This window comes from Ranitomeya imitator, chromosome 1 (assembly GCF_032444005.1).
Source record: "Ranitomeya imitator isolate aRanImi1 chromosome 1, aRanImi1.pri, whole genome shotgun sequence".
NCBI lineage: Eukaryota > Metazoa > Chordata > Amphibia > Anura > Dendrobatidae > Ranitomeya > Ranitomeya imitator.
In genome coordinates, this window is record NC_091282.1 from 292,808,030 (window position 1) to 292,828,751 (window position 20,722).

The window sequence follows — 20,722 nt, forward strand, 5'->3', positions numbered from 1 at the left end:
ACCACAGGCTATAAGGATGGCAGGGAATAATAGGAAAACAAGACTTAACTGAAAGAATGTCTGGAACACGGAACGGCAGGACTCAGCAGGAACACGGACCGGCAGGATACAACAGGAACACGGACTGGCGGGATACAGCAGGAACACGGACAGGCAGGATACAGCAGGAACACGGGCTGGCAGGACACAGCAGGAACACGGACTGGCAGGATACAGCAGGAACACGGACTGGCAGAATACAGCAGGAACACGGACAGGCAGGATACAGCAGGAACACGGACTGGCAGAATACAGCAGGAACACGGACTGGGAGGATACAGCAGGAACACGGACTGGCAGGATACAGCAGGAACACGGACTGGCAGGATACAACAGGAACACGGACTGGCAGGATACAGAGACAAAGCAAGGACTGGGCTGAGAAAAGACACTGGTACAGGGGAGCCTAGGGCATAGGGACACTGACGGCAGACAGTGCACCTACAAAGCAAAGGCGTCTTACCTAGGAAGACGCCGGGAAGAAATACCCGATGGGCGCCGCCATGTTGGGGCGGAGCCACCAGGTCGCGACCTCCCAGAAGGCTCAGCGACGGGGGAGACGCGACCGCGCATGCGCGAAGAGACCAGACGCCGAGAGCCGGTGAAGGAGGAGGCAGAGCAGCGCGGGACAGGATCGTGAGCGCGCCGAGGGATGGGAGAAGCCGAGTAAGTATGTGCGGGCGTGACACCTGTACACTGACACTATATACAGAGCTCCTGTGTATATTGTCACTGGTGGTAATAACAGTGTTGTTAATATTGTGGTTTGTATTCATAATCAATATTGTAGTATTCGGGCACTATGTGTTGGTAATTTGTGGTCTGGTCACGGCATGGCAGTATTTCCCCTTCAATGTGGTATCATTTGGTCCCTTTATGCTGGTAATATTTATTTTTATTTGTTTTTACTCCTTTATATAGTGCTATTAATTTCACAGCACTTTACAGACATTATTGCCACTGTCCCCGGTGGGGCTCACCATCTAGATTCCCTAGCAGTATGTCTTTGTTTATGTGGGAGGAAACCAGAGTACCTGGAGGAAACCCACGCAAACACGGGAAGAAGATACAAACTCATTGCAGATGTTGTCCTTGGTGGAATTTGAACCCAGGACCCCAGCGCTGCAAGGCTGCAGTGCTAACCTTTGATCCGTGTTGCCCTAATATGTCATATTATTCGGTCACTATGTGGTGGTAATATGTGACCTGTTCATGGTGTAGCGGTATTTGTCCCTTGTATGTAGTATTATTCGGTCACTATGTGGTCTGGTCATGGTATGGTGGTATTTCTTCCCTGTATGTGGTAATATTGGTCTTGGTATAGTGGATTGTGTTGTGTATGGCAGTCGTTTGTTCTCTCTGATATTAATTTGGAGAAGATTCTTTATTTCCATTAGAGTTTTAATGCTTTGCACACAGCGGCGGAGATGCACTTACAGGGGGTTTCCTGTGGGAAAAAAGTAATCACCTCTCCACAGGATAAGTGATAACGTATTGATTGGTGGGGGGGTCTGACTGCTAGGACCCATTCAGCAATATGTGGAACTTTTTATCCCCATTAGACTGGAGTGGCATGTCCAACTAGATCACTGATCCATTCATTCCCTAAGTGGCTGCACTTGTTTTTTTCTGGAATCCCCAAAGAGAATGAATGGAGCTACGGTCAGTCATCCCACCTGCCGCTGCATTTTAAAATAGGGATAAAAGTGCCCTGTCAGGGATAAAACTTCCCCATTCTTCCAATCGGTGCAGTTTCTAATGGTCGGACCTAAGCGATTACCTATCCTGTGGAGCCCATGGATCGGTGATAACTTGTTTTAACCAAGAACCCCATTAATGTAAACTATCGTGATCATACATCCCAGTTATGGGGGCGCACGGTAGCAGCAGCCGCCTGTGTTTTACAGCTGATGCTCCGCTATAATGACAGATATTTGCATATATCTGTAGGGTGGGCCCCTGGAGTCCATTCCCATGGTGGGCCCCAGACACCCAAGTCTGACCCTGTTTGGGACCACCAGAAGTCTTCCTGGACCTGGCTGTCCTGCCAAACAGAGCAATCGTGGGAGAAGAACCGCAAGATCACTGTAGCTGAGCTCCAAATATGCAGTAGGGAGATGGGAGAAAGTTCCACAAAGTCAACTATCACTGCAGTCCTCCACCAGTCGGGCCATTATGGCAGAGTGGAACGATGGAAGCCTCTCCTCAGTGCAAGACATATGAAAGCCCTCATAGAGTTTGCTAAAAAACACATGAAGGACTCCCAGACTATGAGAAATAAGATTCTCTGGTCTGATGAGACAAAGATAGACCTTTTTGGTGATAATTCAAAGCGATATGTGTGGAGAAAACCAGGCACTACTCATCACCTGCCCAATACAATCCCAACAGTGAAGTATGGTGGTGGCAGCGTCATGCTATCGGGGTGTTTTTCAGCTGCAGACACAGGACGACTGGTTGTCATTGAAGGAAACATGAATGTGGCCAATTACAAAGATATCCTGCATGAAAACCTCTTCCAAAGTGCTCTGGACCTCAGACTTGGCCAAAGGTTCACCTTCCAACAAGACAATGACCCTAAGCACACAACTAAAATAACAAAAAAGTGGCTTCAGAACAACTCTGTGACCATTCTTGACTGGCCCAGCCAGAGCCCTGGCCTATACTCAATTGAGCATCTCTGGAGAGACCTGAAAATGGCTGTCCACCATCCAAACTGACGGAACTGGAGAGGGTCTGCAAGGAAGAATGGCAGAGGATCCCAAAATCCAGGTGTGAAAAACTTGTATCATTCCCAAGAAATCTCATGGCAGTACTAGCTCAAAAGGGTGCTTCAACTCAATACTGAGCAAAGGGTCTGAATACTTATGACCAGGTGATATTTCAGTTTTTCTTTTTTTTTTTAAATTGCAAAAATTTCTACATTTCTGTTTTTTTCAGTCAAGATGGGGTGCAGAGTGTACATTAATGAGAAAAAAATTGAACTTTTTTTGAGTTTACCAAATGGCTGAAATGAAACAAAGATTGAAAAATTTAAAGGGGTCTGAATACTTTCCGTACCCACTGTATTATCTGACTTTAGGACAGTCAAAATTGCACAAAATGTATTAATGGTTGAGAGCCTTTTGTAAATTTGGAGTGACTGGCTCCATCATACTTTTGCTTTAGACTGATGTATGAAAATCCGTAATAAATGTGGACTAGTAGAGTGCCCACGGGCATTTATTTCACTTCTTTAGTATAAAAAATGACAGAGAAATTGTGACAGCCCTTAGGTAGCAGTAGGTATAGGCGGAGTGAGAGGTTTAGGAGATTAGGTCATCGGATCGCCATCTCCTTAGTCAGGCAGGCACTTTAAGACACAGCTCAAACTAACACTAGGTAGACGGTCAATCATTTTATCTACAGAGGTGACCATCCTACATAACACTAGGTATAGACGGCCACTGATTCTATGGACAGAGGTGACCACCCTACATAGCACTAGGTATAGGCAGGCACAAGTTTATCTACAGAGTTCACCATCCATACATAGCACTAGGTATAGGTGGGCACAGGTCATACCTAGAGGAGACCGCTATTACTTAGTAATAGGTATAAGCAGTTACAGGTTATACCAGAGGTTATCATTCTTAGGCCGATTTCACACGTCAGTGGCTCCGGTACGTGAGGTGACAGTTTCCTCACGTACCGGAGACACTGACTCACGTAGACACATTAAAATCAATGTGTCTCTGCACATGTCAGCGTGTTTTCACGGGCCGGGTGTCCGTTTGAAAAACAAGGAGACATGTCAGTGTTTGTGGGAACGCACGGATCACACAGACCCACTAAAGTCAATGGGTCCGTGTAAAACATGTACCGCACACGGATGCTGTCCGTGTGCAGTCCGTGTGCCATGCAGGAGACAGCGCTACTGTAAGCGCTGTCCCCCCAGCTTGTGGTGCTGAAGCCCCATTCATTTCTTCTCTCCAGCAGCGTTCGCTGGAGAGAAGGAATGAAAAATCATTTAAAAAAAAAAAATTTTGTTGTTAAAATAAAGTTCCCGGTAATCTCCCCCCACCCACCCCCTGTACGCCCGCCCGCTGGCATTAAAATACTTACCCAGCTCCCTCGGTGCTTCCATCCTCTCAGCGTTGCAGCTCTTCCTGTATGAGCGGTCACGTGGTGCCGCACATTACAGTGATGAATATGCGGCTCCACCTCCCATAGGGGTGGAGCCGCATATTCATCACTGTAATAAGCGGCACCACGTGACCGCTCATACAGGAAGAGCTGCAACGCTGAGAGGAGTCATCGGGGGAGCTGGGTAAGTATTTTAATGCCAGAAGGCGGGCGCACAGGGGGTGGGAGGGGGGAGATAACCAGGAACTTTATTTTTACAACAAAAAAAAAAGATTTTTCATTCCTTCTCTCCAGCGAACGCTGCTGGGAAGAAGGAATGAATTCTGGATTCAGCACCCAAAGCAGGGGACAGCGCTTAACTGTAGCGCTGTCTCCTGCACGGTGTGTGTGGTACCCAGTGGGCACACGGACGGCACACGGCTGCCACACGTGTGCCACACTGATGTGCCACGTGAGCACACGGACACGGATAACTCCGGTACCGATTTTTCCGGTACCGGAATTATCTGGACGTGTGGGACAGGCCAAACATAGCATTAGATATAGGCGGGCACAGGTTATACCTACAGAGGTGACTGATATTACTTAGCACCAGGTATAGGGGCACAGGTTATACCTACAGATGTGACTGCTATTATTTAGCACTAGGTAAAGGGGGCACAGGTTATACCTACAGAGGTGACTGATATTACATAGCACTAGGTAAAGGGGGCACAGGTTATACCTACAGAGGTGACTGATATTACACAGCACTAGGTAAAGGGGGCACAGGTTATACCTACAGATGTGACTGCACTAGGTATAGGGGCACAGGTTCCATTCCTTTGTATTGTTAGGACTGGTTTTATGAAAGACACTTCCAGTGACGCCTGGTCACACAGAATATCTAGGGTGGCCTGGGGGGCACAGTGCTGCTATTCCCCAGGATTTGTGTGCCATGACACATCTTATTACTATGGGTCACCCCTTCCTGAGCCCACAGCACACACTGTCCACCTCACTCTGCTGTTTTTCACTTTGTATTACTTTCTGTCTTACTTGTTCTTGGCCAGGTCCTCCTCCTCCCTGCACCAGGAGCCCACTCACCCCCAGCCCTTCCTTCCCACGATTAGTCACGACATATCTGACTAGGCAGCCCCTGACCACTGCCTGATTGGCAGTCTCCAGATGCTGGAACCCCTGATTGGCTGGGTGGGCATCCCCGGGGCGAGGCTGGCCTGGAGTTGGAGAGCTACTTAATAGGAGAGGCGAGAGGCTGGGGTCTCAGATGCGCATTGGCAGCACCGGGCACACTGTCATCCAGGAGACACCGCCAGCACTGCCCACACAGCACACCATGGGAGCATTCGCTCTGGAGATCTTCGGGCTGTCCATCTGCATCATTGGCTGGGTCGGGGTGATCCTGGCATGTGCGCTGCCCATGTGGCAGGTGTCCGCCTTCATCGAGCAGAACATCGTGGTGGCACAGTTCACCTGGGAAGGGCTGTGGATGTCGTGCGTGGTGCAGAGCACGGGGCAGATGCAGTGCAAGGTGTACGACTCTATCCTGGCGCTGGAGCCGGAGCTGCAGGCGGGCCGGGCGCTCACTGTCCTGGCTGCCATCGTCGGGCTCGTCGCCCTCCTGGTGACTGTGGTCGGAGCCCAGTGCACCACCTGCTTCCAGGGCAGCGGGGTGAAGAGCCGCATCGTGTTTGCCGGGGGAGCGCTGTACATCGTCACCGGGCTGCTGGTGCTCATCCCGCTCTGCTGGACGGCCAACATCGTCATCAAGGACTTCTTCAACCCCCATGTGCCAGCCTCCAAGAAGAGGGAGATGGGGGCCGCGCTGTATGTCGGCTGGGCAGCCACTGCCCTCTTACTCCTCGGCGGGGTCCTCATCTGCCTGTCGTGCCCTATGAGGGGGCAGCGGACACCGCCGGTGAAGTACTCTGCCTCCCGGAGACCGACCTCCAATGGGGACTACGACAAGAAGAACTACGTGTAGGGGCTACTGGGGTCGGACGCTGGTCGCTCCGCATGGGGTGCGGGCACAGCCCTGGCACTGCCAACAGAGACTCCTCCAAGTGACCTCCGTGCCACCCGCACCACCTAGATGACCGGAATAGTGTCTGCACTCACTGTGTATATATGTGTAGATAGAAGGATATCCTGCTGCCAGTGCTATGGAGGGGCTGAGCCAGAGGTGCCAGCTGCGCCCCCGTGTCTGCCAGCACAGTGCCCGGTCCCGCAGGCTGGTGTGGGGTGTCGGATGGAGAAGCTGTGCCCAGTGTTCAGGGCAGGATTCGGTGGCATCCCCTGCTTGTTCAGTGCAGCAGCGGGGACGCTGGTCTATATTTCTCATCTATTATTACATTCCGCTGGCAAGGCTGTGTTCACACCCTGGAGAGAATCCGTGGGCTCCTCTGTGGAGTGATGGCAGGACACGCTGTGGACTCTTTCCTATGAGTGTCTAATTCTGAGTGATCACACCGTGTGTGAACCTAAAAGGTTTAGGCAACATGGAGACCATCTCCTATGTCAACTACAGCGGCAGTGGAGGAATACCTTTTGTGGTCCGCATCAGTCATTAAATAGTTAAAAATGGGGGGAAATGGAGTACAAAAATGCTCCATGTAGCTTCTGCTTAGGGTATGTGCAAGCTGAGGGGTTTTTTTAGAAGATTTTTGCAACAGAAACTGATTTTTTTAGGCGTTTTTAAGGAAGATTTGAGGAGTTTTCACTCACTTTCTGCTCCAAAAACAGCTCATAAAAACTTAGTGTGCACATACCCTTTGGCTAAGTATTCCCGTAGTTTTAATTTTTTCCAAGCAGATACTACTCAAGAAAACTTTTTAAAGAGTTTTTCTTTTTTTTTCTGAAGAGGTTTTGAGGAGTTTTGGAATAGTTTTTTTTTCCTAAAGTGGTTTTGCAGCCTTCTGATTGGACGCTGAATAGTTTGAAGCAAATTCCATCAGGATCATGACATGAGGGGCTTTTTTTGTCACCAAGCATTTTTCAAAACATCTTCAAAAAAAAAATAAAAAAGCCTCTCAAATGTGCAGCCAAGTGGATTTCCCATCTAAGGGTATGTGCACACCGAGCCTTTTTTATTGAGTTATCGGAACAGAAACTGAGCGGAAACTCAACGTTTTTGAGGAGTTCTGAGATTTAAAGGAGGATTTAGAAAATATCCACTAAGTTTCTGCTCCAAAAATTCCTAGAAAACTCGGGTCCACGCAGCTTATATGTACAGGAAGAGATTTCCAAACGTTCTTGAAAAAAAGATTTTGGAGCTGATCATTAAAAAAAAAATGAGTGTGAACATAGCCTAAGGGTCAGTTGCATTGTCATGTATGTGACCCGCTTGTTTTATCCCCATGCATATGATGCAGGGACACAATGAATACAAATGATATAGATTATACACAGATCAGGACATTCCCTGTAATATTGTATCAGGGGATCAGAATGTTTTTGAAAGATAAATACAGTTGTCAGTATTCGCATCGCATCTCATTAGGCTTTGTCTGATTTAGCGATTTCTTCAGAATCTGGATTTCTCTTGTTTGGTACCTTTTTAAATAGTTAATTATATGTTTTTCATGTGTTATAATTCTGTATTCAAAAATACTTTTATTTAAATGTATGCATTTTGCAAAAAAAAAAAAAAAAAAGGTTACCAAAGTCTCTGTATTTTCAATATAAATAAATGATTTTTTAGGAAAAACAACTTGTTTCTTCTGTTATTTATTCTAAAGGCTTTATAAATATTATATATACCTTTAGATGTTTTATGGTAGCAAGGTGCTGGGTATGAGGGTGAAGTGTATTAGATATAGCATTTTGTTACACCCATCAGTGTTCTTGATAACTTCAAAGAAGCCAATATACTGACAACCACAGACAATGATTTTGAGTGACTGTTAACCCTTACAACCATCACAGCAAATCATTAGGAAAATGTATTACATGTTTGATTGATCATTAGCGTGAAATCCCGCTGTATTTGGCAAACTGACAAGTCGTTAGTAATAATTCACGATGACATCACGTTAAACATGCTGGTTGTTCCTTTGTTAAAGGTCAAGTGTGTATGCTGTTTTCAATGTTACAATTAATCATTTCATATTCGAGCTACCCTATTTTTTTTTTTTGGGGGGGGGAGGGGTGAATTTGCATTTTAACCAATTGGTGGGTTTCAGCGCTCTAAAGTTTTTACAGTTTGGTTCTTTGTCAATTGGTTTGTTTGACACTCTTGCAAGTCATACATCTGGCCACCCAGCTTTTTATTCCCATCCAGCCGGGCTAAGAAGCGCGAGAGGGAAACTGATGCTAGAATGGACCTCATAGTTTGCTGAGGGATAGTTGACTTTCATCCAGGGCATTAATTGTTGTGACAAACCCTTCAACGGGATCAGAAAAACATTGCTTGTTGCGTTGAGGACTCTCACATCTTAATATTTTTCTATCTACTAAGAAGGTACAAAGATTTATATCTTTCCTGTATCAGTTTAGCAGTAGAAACTGGTGAAATAGCCTGATGACACCTGATGCTGTTTTAACAATAGTTGTCATCAGTTCAGACACAAGAATGGAAACCTCGTCCTGTAACCAAAGTCAAATATCAGGGTTTTTTTTCTCTTCAGTAAACTGGAATTGATTTTCATCAGTTTTTGGTCTTTGTGTCCATTTTACAATCTGAGTGTCTTATGAGAATGAAGAAATTATGGAGGTTTCCCAAATGTCTAGTATCATTTAATTAATGAGTAACCGTTGTTGTAATTTTTATTTCATAAGTCAATAATATACATGAAAATAAGAAACTGTAATCTATATATATATATATATATATATATAAAGCTGAGTGTATGTATGTGTGTGTATGTATCAAGCCACGCACGCTCCACATAGCCCCACCCACTTCGCATAGCCACACACACTCCACAGACAAAGCCCCGTCCACACAGCTGTTCGCGCACATAGGCAGAGACACATTGACCTCGAAAGCCACCCTGCAAAACTCACCGGCTGCGATGTCCCAGCCACTGCGAGCTACAATCAGGGCCACCGCCTTCACAGTATCAGTGCGCGGCTGGCACAGGCCACATCTATCTCCGTCGTGTCTAGAATGGAGTTGCTCCTGTGAGGCATGATGTCAAGGGAAAGAGAGGAGCCTCATGGATTACACCACTGTGCTCATAACGGGAAGTTGCTGTGCACGTGTGAGGGGAAGAGAGGAGTGAGGTGAAAATGAGAGGAGTGAGGGGAAAATAGTAGTGTGATCGGAAAATGACAGGTGTATGGTCAAAATGACGTGTGAGGGTGAAAATTAGAGTGAGGGAAAATGATAGGTGTGAGGGGAAAATGAGTGGAGTGAGGGGAAAATGAGTGGAGTGAGGGGAAAATAGTGGAGTGAGTGGAAAATGAGAGGTGTGAGGTGAAAATGAAGAGGTGTGAGTGGAAAATGAGAGGAGTGCGGGGAAAATAGTGGAGTGATCGGAAAATGACAGATATACGGTCAAAATGACAGGTGTGCATGGGGAAAATGAGAGGAGTGAGGAGGAAAATGAGAGGTGTGTGGGGGAAAATGAGAGGAGTGAGGGGAAAAATGAAAGGCATGATGGGAAAATGAGAGAAGTGAGGTGCTGCTGCAGTATGAGGCTGTGTATAGAGAAGAGTGAGGCGCTGCAGGTGGAAGCTGTGTATAAGGCCACATGCACACGTTCAGTATCTAGTCAGTATTTTACCTCAGTATTTATAAGCCAAAACCACAAGTGGGAGAAAAATACAGAAGTGGTGACGTGTTTCTAATATACTTGTTCTCTGATTGTTTTACTCCAAGTTTTAGCTTACAAATACTGATGTAAAAATACTGTCCAAATAATGGGTGAATGAGGTCTAATGGAGAAAGGTGTGGTGCTGCAGAAGAAGTAGACTGTGTATATGATATGCTTTATTTCAATTAGTGCAATTTCTCTCAGGATCAAGTGTTTCCAATAGTATATGGAAGAGGAGTGTGAGGTGCTGCCGGTGGAGGCGACTATAAGGCCGGCATCACACTGGCGTATCGCATCCGATGCGAGATCATCAGATGCGATATGCTAATGACACTCGGCTCCTGCTCGCAGCAGATCAGGAGCCGAGTGTCATGCGTCTGTGCTCCGATTCTCTCGCACAGGGAGGATCGAAGCACAGCTGCGGAGGAGGCGGAGAAATGAATTTCTCCATCTCCTCCATTGCTGGGGTCCGCTTATAACGCACAGCACTCGGATGATATCCGAGTGGTGTGCGCTGTCTCACTCGCACCCATAGGCTTATATGGGTGCGAGTGAGCCGAGAGTTTTCCTCGGTCCGAGACAATCGCAGCATGCTGCGATTGTCTCGGACCGAGGAAAACGGCCGACAAAAAGTCGGCTGGGAGCTGCCCCATAGCTTAACATTGGTCCGAGTGCAATGCGATTTTTTATCGCATTGCACTCGGCCGTTTATAACGCCAGTGTGACGCTGGCCTAAAGGAGAAAAGCTGTGCTGCAGAAAAATGCTGTGTATAAAGGAGGAGAGTAAGGTGCAGGAGCAGGCTGTGTAAGGCGCGTTTCACACGTCAGTGGCTCTAGTACGTGAGGTGACAGTTTCCTCACGTACCGGAGACACTGACTCACGTAGACACATTAAAATCAATGTGTCTCTGCACATGTCAGTGTGTTTTCACGGACCGTGTGTCCGTTTGGAAAACACGGAGACATGTCAGTGTTCGTGGGAGCGTACGGATCACACGGACCCATTAAAGTCAATGGGTCCATGTAAAACACGTACCGCACACGGATGTTGTCAGGAGACAGCGCTACTGTAAGCGCTGTCCCCCCGCGTGTGGTGCTGAAGCCCCATTCATTTCTTCTCTTCAGCAGCGTTTGCTGGAAAGAAGGAATGAATAATCTTTTTTTTAAATTTGTGCACCCCCAACTGGCATTAAAATACTTACCCAGCTCCCTCGACACTTACATCCTCTCAGCGTCGCTGCTTGTCCTGTATGAGCGGTCACATGGTGCCGCACATTACAGTGATGAATATGCGGCTCCACCTCCCATAGCAGATGGACCATGGAGGAGACAGTGCTACAGTTAAGCGCTGTCCCCTGCGTGCGGTGCTGAAGCCGGTATTCATCCCTTCTTCCCAGCAGCGAACTCTGCAGGGAAGAAGGGATGAATACCGGCTTCAGCACCGCACGCAGGGGACAGCGCTTAACTGTAGCGCTGTCTCCTGCACGGTCCGTGTGGTCCTCAGCCGGCACACGGGCGGCACACGGCTGCCGCACGTGTGCCACACTGATGTTCAACGTAAGCACACGGACACGGATAATTCTGGTACCGATTTTTCCGGTACCGGAATTATCTGGACGTGTGAGACTGGCCTAAAAAAGAAGGAGCATGAGGTGCAGGAGGAATAAGGCCCCTTAACTGCCACCGTTAAAAGTATTGGCAGTCGTTAAAGGGTTAATATTGTGTTAAAAAAAACTTTTTCTTCAACAAAGAGTCTTTATGTGCAATATAATAATTATAAGGGCTCCTACTCACTTGAGTGAAATACGGCCGAGTCTCGCAGGTTAAAACCCGGCTCTGCCGATGGCACTCCAGAGCGGAGTATGCAGCCGCACAGCAATACATGGAGCTGCAAGCTCCGCTCCAAAGTGCTGGCAGCAGAGTTGGGTTTTAACCTGCGAGACTTGGCCGTATTTCACGCAAGTGAGAAGGAGCCCTTAGTTGTTAATACTAACCACAGTTAGTTACCGTACTATGACCGGGCAACGCTGAGCTCTTTAATATCTGAGAAATCTGCTTCTTTCTCCTCCAGGAGTGATCATTCATTTTCTAAATTCTCAGATGCTGGGAAAAAAAATCTCTGTTCAGTTAAGACAAATTTTCCCATTAACGAGATAGGAGATGGCAGTTGCTAATGATAAATTTCTATTTAGACAGGAAGAGAAGAGGAGAAGGAGATAGATAGAGCCAAAACATATCCCTTCTCCATTCTACCTAGAATTTCATCAGTGTCAACTATCATCTACTATCTCTGTAAAATAAAAATCTCCTCTAGATAATTTCCTTGAAGGGTGTAGTTTCCAAAATGGGATCACTTGTGGGGGGTTTCCACTGTTTAGACATATCAGGGGCTCTGCAAACACGACATGTTGCAGGAATTAAGTGTTGCAGAGTGCGTCTTCTTGCAGTCACCGCTGTACTTAGGAAACCTTCAATCAGCAAGATATCTTGAGTAAACAGTATTTACTTCATACTGGATAAACATGAGATACAATTCAGTGTCACACAGTCCGTGCACTGAAGACAACACATTCATGAAGAAAAGCAAAACCGAAAGTAAGAAAACAACCAACCACTGAGAGCTTCCCTCCCCACATTACAGCAAGTATATTACTTTACACACTATCGCCATCTGCTGTCTGGTTAGTATAAAGTCCTCCTTTCACTTATAATAAGTCCCAATCTGTTGCATATGCCAACACCCTTTCTCAACAGTAAGGACTTATTCAATCAAACCCAACTTTTTTATTAGTCTCTGATGTTTATCAGCATTCAACGCCTTCGTGAAAATGTCTGCTGTCATTTCTTCAGTAGGACAGTACTCTAACTTCAAGACTCCTTGTTCCTGATGATCTCTCAAGAAATGATATTTCACATCAATATGCTTGGTTCTTGGATTGTCTCTTTCCATCTGAGCAAGAACAATACATCCTTGATTGTCCTCTTTTAGTTTTGTTGGTGCCAACTGTGGTTGTCCTAATTCTGTCAACAATTGTCTTAACCACAGTACTTCTTGACTCGCATGTGCTGCTGAAACATATTCTGCTTCTGTTGAAGATAGTGTCACAATTGACTGTTTCTTACTTGTCCAACTTATTGGTCCACCTAAGAGGAAAAAAATATGTCCACTGGTAGATCTTCTGTCAGTTGGATCTCCAGCCCAATCTGCATCAACATATCCTGTTAAAATGCAATCATCGCTTGTGGGTAATTTCAGCTTAACATTGCTAGTTCCTTTCAAATAATGTATTACTCTCTTCACGGCATTCCAATCAGCTTTATTTGGTTTTGATACCTTTCTACTCAGGATTCCTACTGCTGCTGCGATGTCTGGTCTTGTAACGGTCGCTAGATACAGTAGTTTTCCTATTGCTGTTCTGTATTCTTCATTATTTGGTAGCATATTTTGTTCACTGTTCATCTCTTTGAGATAATTAGTTTCCATTGGAGACTTTACTGTTTTTGCATCCTTTAATCCAAATTTTTCTGTTATGTCTTGAATCATATGATTTTGATTCAGTAGGAAACTTCCATATTCTTCTCTTTCTACTTGTATTCCTAGGTATTGTTTTACATTTCCCAAGTCTTTGATTTCGAAATGTTGCTTCAGGATTTTTAGAATGTTTTCGTTATCCCTTTCAGCCTTTTTGTGTATAAGCATGGATCAGCTTTGCTTCTTTGAAATTTTTCATTTGTAAGTACTTCCGTGATTTTGTCATTCCACGCTTTAGCTGCTTGCTTTAAACCATATATGCTTTTCTGTAGTTTACAAACTTTGTTTGGATTTCTTTCATCTTTGAATCCTGGAGGTTGTTCCATATAAATGTCTTCTGTTAAATCTCCATTCAGAAAAGCTGTCTTTACATCCAGATGTCTCAGTTGCATCTGTTTCATTGCTGCAACTGTAAGTAAAGTTCTTATTGTAGTGTGTTTGACAACTGGAGCAAATGTCTCATCATAGTCTTCTCCTACAGGCAGTTTAGATATTTCTTCCCAAGAAGTAGGCTCATAGATTTTTCTTGTGCTTGTCTTGTATGAGAGATGTTTTGGTGGTTTTCCTTTCTTCTCTCTCATTGAACGTCTTGGTTCTGTGTCTGATGTAGTTGTGATTCTTCACTTTCAGTATTTTGTTCTTCATTAACTTCTGCTTCTTTCTCATCAGATATTTCTTCAGTTGTGTCATTATTGGTTTTCTCATTTTTTGTTTCAACTGAAATCATAATATCTTCATTCAAATCTTCAATGAATGTCACACTGTTACTCACCGTAACTCTGTCTGTTTTGGGATCTAGGATTCTGTATCCTTTGCAATTTTCACTATATCCAACAAATATTCCTTCCATGGATCTGTTTTGAAGTTTGGAACGTTTTTCTGTTGGAATGAATATGAAAACTTTACATCCAAAAACTTTTAAATGACTGACACTTGGTTTCATACCTTGCCACAGTTCATATGGAGTTTTCGTCAGTTTTCTAGAAAAAAGTCTGTTCTGTAGATAAGTAGCTGTCATTGCTGCCTCACCCCAATATTTCTCTGGTAGTTTGGAATCCGTCAGCATACATCTTATCATCTCTGTTAGAGTTCTGTTTTTCCTTTCTGCTACTCCATTTTGTTCAGGTGTGTATGGAACCGTTTTCTGGTGTTCTATTCCATTTTGTCTTAACTAGTCATCTATTCTGTGACCTTTAAATTCACCTCCATTATCACTTCTGATGACAATTGGCTTCCTTTGAAATTTGTTACTTGATCTTGTTACATAGTCTACAAGTTTATCAAAAACTTCACTTTTGTTTTTAATTAAGTATGTGACTGTGTATCTTGAGTAATCGTCTATAAAAGTCAACATGTATCTATTGCCTCCTGATGTAGTCACTTTCATGGGTCCACATACGTCAGTATGCACCAAATCAAGTGGTCTTTTGCTTTTCATCTCACTTTCTTTTGGAATAGATATCCTTGTGGCTTTGGATTTTATACAACAATCACATCTTATGGTAATTGAGCAATCTGATATCTTTAAATCTTTTGTCAATTCTTTTCTCTGTAGTTCCATTATACTGTCAGGGTGTCTATGTCCTAGACGTCTATGCCACATGTGAATACAGTTTTTGTGATCATGTGTACATACCTTCATCTGTTCCTTTGGTGTGTCAAAATGATATAATTGTCCATCTGCCTTGACTTTGGTTATCACCTTGTTTCCTGCAATAATTGCACACTCATTGTCTTTGAATTTCACTGTAAGTCCTTTTGCTGTTAAACGTTTCACAGATAATAATCCGCCTTCCAATTTTGGAACATACAACACATCTTGTACAAGTATCTTTGAATCTTGCCCGAACTTGTTTGAACAATTTAGCATACCTTGTCCGCTACCTTCTGCGGTTATTTTGCTTCCATCTGCGAGATAAATGGCTTCTTTCTTATCTAAATCAGGATCAGTAAAGAAATTCTTGTCACTTGTCATATGACTCGTTGCTCCTGAATCAATAAACCAACCAAGTGATGATTTCTTGTCTGTTACTTTAAATGTGCCATTCCAATTATTCTCACATGAATCGGAAATTGTGTTTTTTACTTTCTCTGTATGCTTTTTATGTTGTAATTTTTGTTGTTCTGCTTTCCATATGGTACAGTCTTTCTTTAAATGACCTTTTTTCTTACATCTGAAGCATTCTCTTGTCTCTTTATTATAGGGTTTTTGGAATTCTGTAGCTTTAAGAGCGTTTTCACTGTCCTTTTCAGTAGAAGAATCATTTCTTTGTTCTTTTCTTCTCTGATATTCATCTATTAGTCTTGTTTTCACAAAATCTAATGTAATGTCAGTTTCTGGTCTCGTCTCAAGGGCATTTATCAAGGCTGTATATGTGTTCTGTCTCCGCCATCTAATATTGTTACCCTGATTATTTGCTTGCATAATTGCAGTTTCCTCAGTATACAGTATTGATATATTCATGCCTTTATTCATCTGTGATGCTTTGGCTCCCTCTAGCGGTCAGAGTTATGTTGGCAGTTCAATCTTGTTTTTGTATTATCCATGTCTGATTCTCCTCCTCCTTTGCAATGCATTATGGTAGCTCAGCCTCCATTTCCCTCCATTTTCCTTTCACTTTCCTCAGTCTGCCTTCAAGGAAAGACGCTTCACTTCATCCCCCTTGCGATTGCATTGCCGGTATGTCTTTATGCTTCCTATAGATATTTCTGCTCCATATTAGCCTAGCCTAGCCAGTTGTACTCCCAGTTCAGTTACTAGCTTCCTAAATGTTATGCATAATGTACCTCATGTGTAGTATGTATCTGTTCTATACCATGCACTGATTCTATTTATATCATTGTTCACAGTTTCACCGCATCAATATACCACTACGTTTAATAAAGCACAGACTCAACCACAGTCTCCTTATTGGACCCCGGTATAGCGGTTTAGCTGACTGTATAGCTACGTATGAGCCTGCCTCAGCTAGTGAGGACAGAACAGTGAAACGGCAGCCATCCAACTAGTGGGATTCAAGTCACCGGCTACTCAGAGACTAAATACAGCTACAGCAATCTCTGCACAGCCAAGCACTTTCCCAAGACACCATGTCTCACAAATCGCATAGGACAAGATCTGCTACTTCCGTCTCCTCAAAGACAACATCCATCAGCAGCGCTGTCGCCATTGCCCGCGCAAATGCTGAAGCTGCCAAAATACGAGCGAGCTTTGCTGACCAAGAGATGCAACTTAAATTAGAAAAAGCACGCATAGATGTAGAGAGAGCCGATCAAAAGAGAAGGTCGCAGTTAGAGAAGGCACGTGTGGATGCCGCCTTAGAAAGCCTAGCAGCAAAAAGGGAAGCTGCCGCAGCCCTCGCCGAAGCAGAATCGCTAGAAGCCGCGCAAAATCCCAAGCTGCATAGCCAAAGCAGTACGTCGAGTCTGGAGTTTCCACTGCAAGACTCACCACAACGCACATCTCAGTATGTTAATGACCTTCCTGATCCAAACTATAACCCTGAACCAGTACCAAAACCAGAATACGACACCTCCAGCGAAGTGAGCGAGAGTCGTCACGAGGCTCAGGACAGAAACAAACTCGAAAATGTGAGGCAAAACAACTCTGCTAATGACTACCTTGCCCCTCATCAGGTAACCAACGTGGATCACCCTGCTGACGCACCGTACATCAGGCCGAAGCAATACGACACCGGCTGGCGCCACCATGAGGACACTAACAGGTACGAACGCACCTCACATCACTATCAGGATCAGGACGACCCATCACCAGTATACTCTGCTGACAACCGGTTCACGACAGAATTTGCCAAGTTCTTCACACGACGTGAACTGGTTGCCAAGGGACTCATGAAATTCACTGACCGAGCTGAAGGTTACAGAGCTTGGAAAGCTTCCTTCCAAAATGTCATTAGAGACTTGGGGCTACAACACAGGGAAGAGATAGACCTGTTAGTCAAATACCTGGGAGAAGAGTCAGTCAAACACGCAGTAAGGATCACAGACATTAATATAAACCGCCCTGAGACTGGCCTCAAAGAGATCTGGAAAAGGCTGGATGAGTGTTACGGCTCAGCAGAAGTAATAGAAAGAGCCTTGTTCAAAAGAATCGATGACTTTCCTAAAATATCTAACAAAGGTCTCCAGAAACTTAGAGAGCTAAGCGACTTGCTAAAGGAAGTCCAAGTTGCCAAATACGAGGACGACCTACAGGGACTTGCATTTCTCGACACAGCCAGAGGTGTTAACCCTATAGTCCAGAAGTTGCCCTACAATCTACAGGAGAGGTGGCTCACACATGGTTCCACGTACAAATACAAACACAGCGTTTCATTCCCTCCCTTCTCCGTTTTTGTAGACTTCATACACCAACAAGCAAGAATTAGAAACGATCCCAGCTTTGACTTTGCAATACCATATGCCACACCATCACCACCTGCAAATCCACGCAGAACATCTGTGGAAGTATACAAGACTTATGTTTCTTCTCCAGGTTCTAATTACAGGTCTGCTGGCTGCTCCCAATCAGAGACAAAGGTGCAGGACCCTGACAAGCAGTGCCCACTTCATCAGAAGCCTCATCCTCTCCTGAAATGCAGAGCCTTCAGAGGAAAATCTATGCCAGATCGCAGAAGCTTCCTGAAAGAAAACGGTATCTGCTACAAGTGCTGCTCGTCCACAGCTCATCTCGCCAAGGATTGCAAGGTCAGTGTAAAATGCACAGAATGTGGCACCACAGATCATAACACCGCTCTACACCCTGGCCCAGCTCCATGGAGTACACAAAACACGCCAGCTGACAGTGAGCATGGCGGGGAGGAAAGGAACACTGATACAGCTACGCCAGAGATCACTTCACAATGCACCGAGGTCTGCAAAGGGACAATAGACAGTAGGTCCTGTTCAAAAATATGCCTCGTCAAAGTATACCCGAAGGGCCATAGAGACCAAGCTGTAAGACTGTATGCTATCTTAGATTTCCAAAGTAATCGATCCTTGGCTAGATCAACGTTCTTTGACCTATTCAACATCAAAGGGCCAAGCACTCCCTACTCCTTAAAGACGTGTGCAGGTACTGTGACAACAGCAGGCAGGAAAGCTACTGACTACCAGATCGAGTCTTTAGACGGACAATTCTGCCTACCACTACCTACGATCATCGAATGTAACCAGATCCCAGACAACAGATCTGAAATCCCTACACCAGATGTAGCAATCCATCACGCTCACTTAAAACAAATAGCACACCTCATACCGGAACTCGACCATCAGGCCCAGATAATTCTGCTGTTGGGGAGAGATATCCTGCAGGTTCATAAAGTGAGACGTCATATCAATGGACTTCACAATGCTCCCTATGCCCAAAGGCTAGACCTAGGATGGGTCATAATTGGCAACGTATGCTTGGGACGCATGCACGCCCCATCTTCTGTGACAAGCATGCTGACAAATACATTGGAGAAAGGACGTCCATCTCTGTTTCAACCTTGTAACAATGAGTTCCATGTCAGGGAACTGCCACACAGCATCCAACTGCCCAACCATCTAATAGACTTTACTCACGACAGCAATATAGTGTCGGGAAGCTATGAGGAGCAGTTAGGGTGCACAGTCTTCCAGAGAACTAAGCAGGACAACCAAGTGGCAATGTCGGTAGAGGACAAGTTGTTCTTAGAGGTAATGGACAAGGGACTCGTTAAAGATGAGACCAACAGCTGGGTCGCACCTCTTCCCTTCAAAACCCACAGACCACGTCTACCGAACAACAGAAATCAGGCATTACAACGTTTCTCCTCTCTCATTCGTAATCTGCAAAAGAAACCAGAGATGAAAGATCACTTTTTCTCCTTCATGTCAAAGATTTTTGAAAACCGTCACGCAGAACTAGCTCCCACTCTCAAAGACTCTGAAGAATGCTGGTTCCTACCCATGTTCGGAGTATACCACCCTAAGAAACCAGGCCAGATCAGAGTCGTGTATGATTCCAGTGCTAAATTTAATGATGTCTCCCTGAATGACGTTCTACTGACAGGACCAGACCTCAATAACAAACTACTGGGTGTACTTATGCGCTTCCGTAAGGATTCCATTGCCTTCATCGCTGACATCCAGCAAATGTTCCATTGTTTCCTTGTGAGAGAGAGAGACAGAAACTTCCTAAGATTCTTCTGGTACAGAGACAATGATCCTACTAAAGAAGTCACAGAATATCGCATGAGAGTGCACATCTTTGGCAACAGTCCTTCCCCTGCAGTCGCCATTTACGGACTCAAAAGGTCGGCTCAGGAAGGAGAAGCAGAATACGGAGCAGATGTCAGACAATTCATAGAAAAGGACTTTTATGTCGACGACTGTCTAAAAGCCATGCCTTCAAATGAGACTGCCATCAGTCTTCTCAGGAGAGCTCAGGACATGCTTGCCTGCTCGAACCTTAGGCTTCATAAAATAGCCTCAAACAGCCAAGAATTCATGGAAGCGTTCCCTTCTCAGGACCTATGTAATGGTCTCAGAGACCTGGACCTGGGGTCAGACCCCGCACCAATGCAACGCAGCCTCGGGCTTCTCTGGAATCTACAATCAGACACTTTCACCTTTCAGGTCAGCCAGGAAGAAAGGCCTTTCACACGTAGAGGCGTCCTGTCTACCATCAACAGTCTGTACGATCCCTTGGGTTTCGCAGCTCCTGTTACTATACAAGGCAAGGCCCTACTAAGAGACTTAACTAGGGAAACATCTGACTGGGATGCACCTCTGCCACCTGATAAGAGGATCCAGTGGGAAGAGTGGAAGAACTCGTTAGCAGCACTCTCCAACCTGCATGTGCCAAGACCGTACACCCCTGTGCCATCTACTGAGATACAGAGCCAAAGACTGTACGTATTTGCAGATGCTTCTGTCAAAGCAATTGCCGCTGTTGCCTACCTCAAAACTGTAGACTCTAAATGTCAGTGTCACATTGGTTTCGTCATGGGAAAGGCCAAACTCGCACCACAACCAGAGCACACTATACCCAGGTTAGAGCTTTGTGCCGCAGTCTTAGCCATTGAGTTAGCAGAGTTCATCGCATCCGAAATGGATATCGACCTGACACAGGCCAAGTTCTACTCAGACAGCAAAGTAGGCCTGGGATATATCCACAACGAAACCAGGCGATTCTACGTTTATGTCAATAACAGAGTGCTACGAATCAGGAGATCGGTTCACCCACAGCAGTGGCATTACATACCCACAGACCAGAATCCCGCAGATCATGCAACTAGAGCAGTTG

The 20,722-nt window shown here is 45.1% G+C and overlaps 1 protein-coding gene across 1 annotated transcript; it reads left to right on the forward strand.

Annotated features, from left to right (window-relative positions):
• Positions 1–5,409: 5,409 nt before the first annotated feature.
• CLDN5 (claudin 5) lies at positions 5,410–7,873 on the forward strand. The gene has a single exon (XM_069756491.1). The coding sequence runs from the start codon at positions 5,432–5,434 to the stop codon at positions 6,146–6,148; it is 717 nt and encodes a 238-aa protein (XP_069612592.1). The 5' UTR covers positions 5,410–5,431; the 3' UTR covers positions 6,149–7,873.
• Positions 7,874–20,722: the final 12,849 nt, after the last annotated feature.

What these genes read in the sequence shown, in the direction of transcription:
- CLDN5 (XM_069756491.1), top strand. Translation starts at nt 5,432, where the DNA reads ATGCGCATTGGCAGCACCGGGCACACTGTCATCCAGGAGACACCGCCA.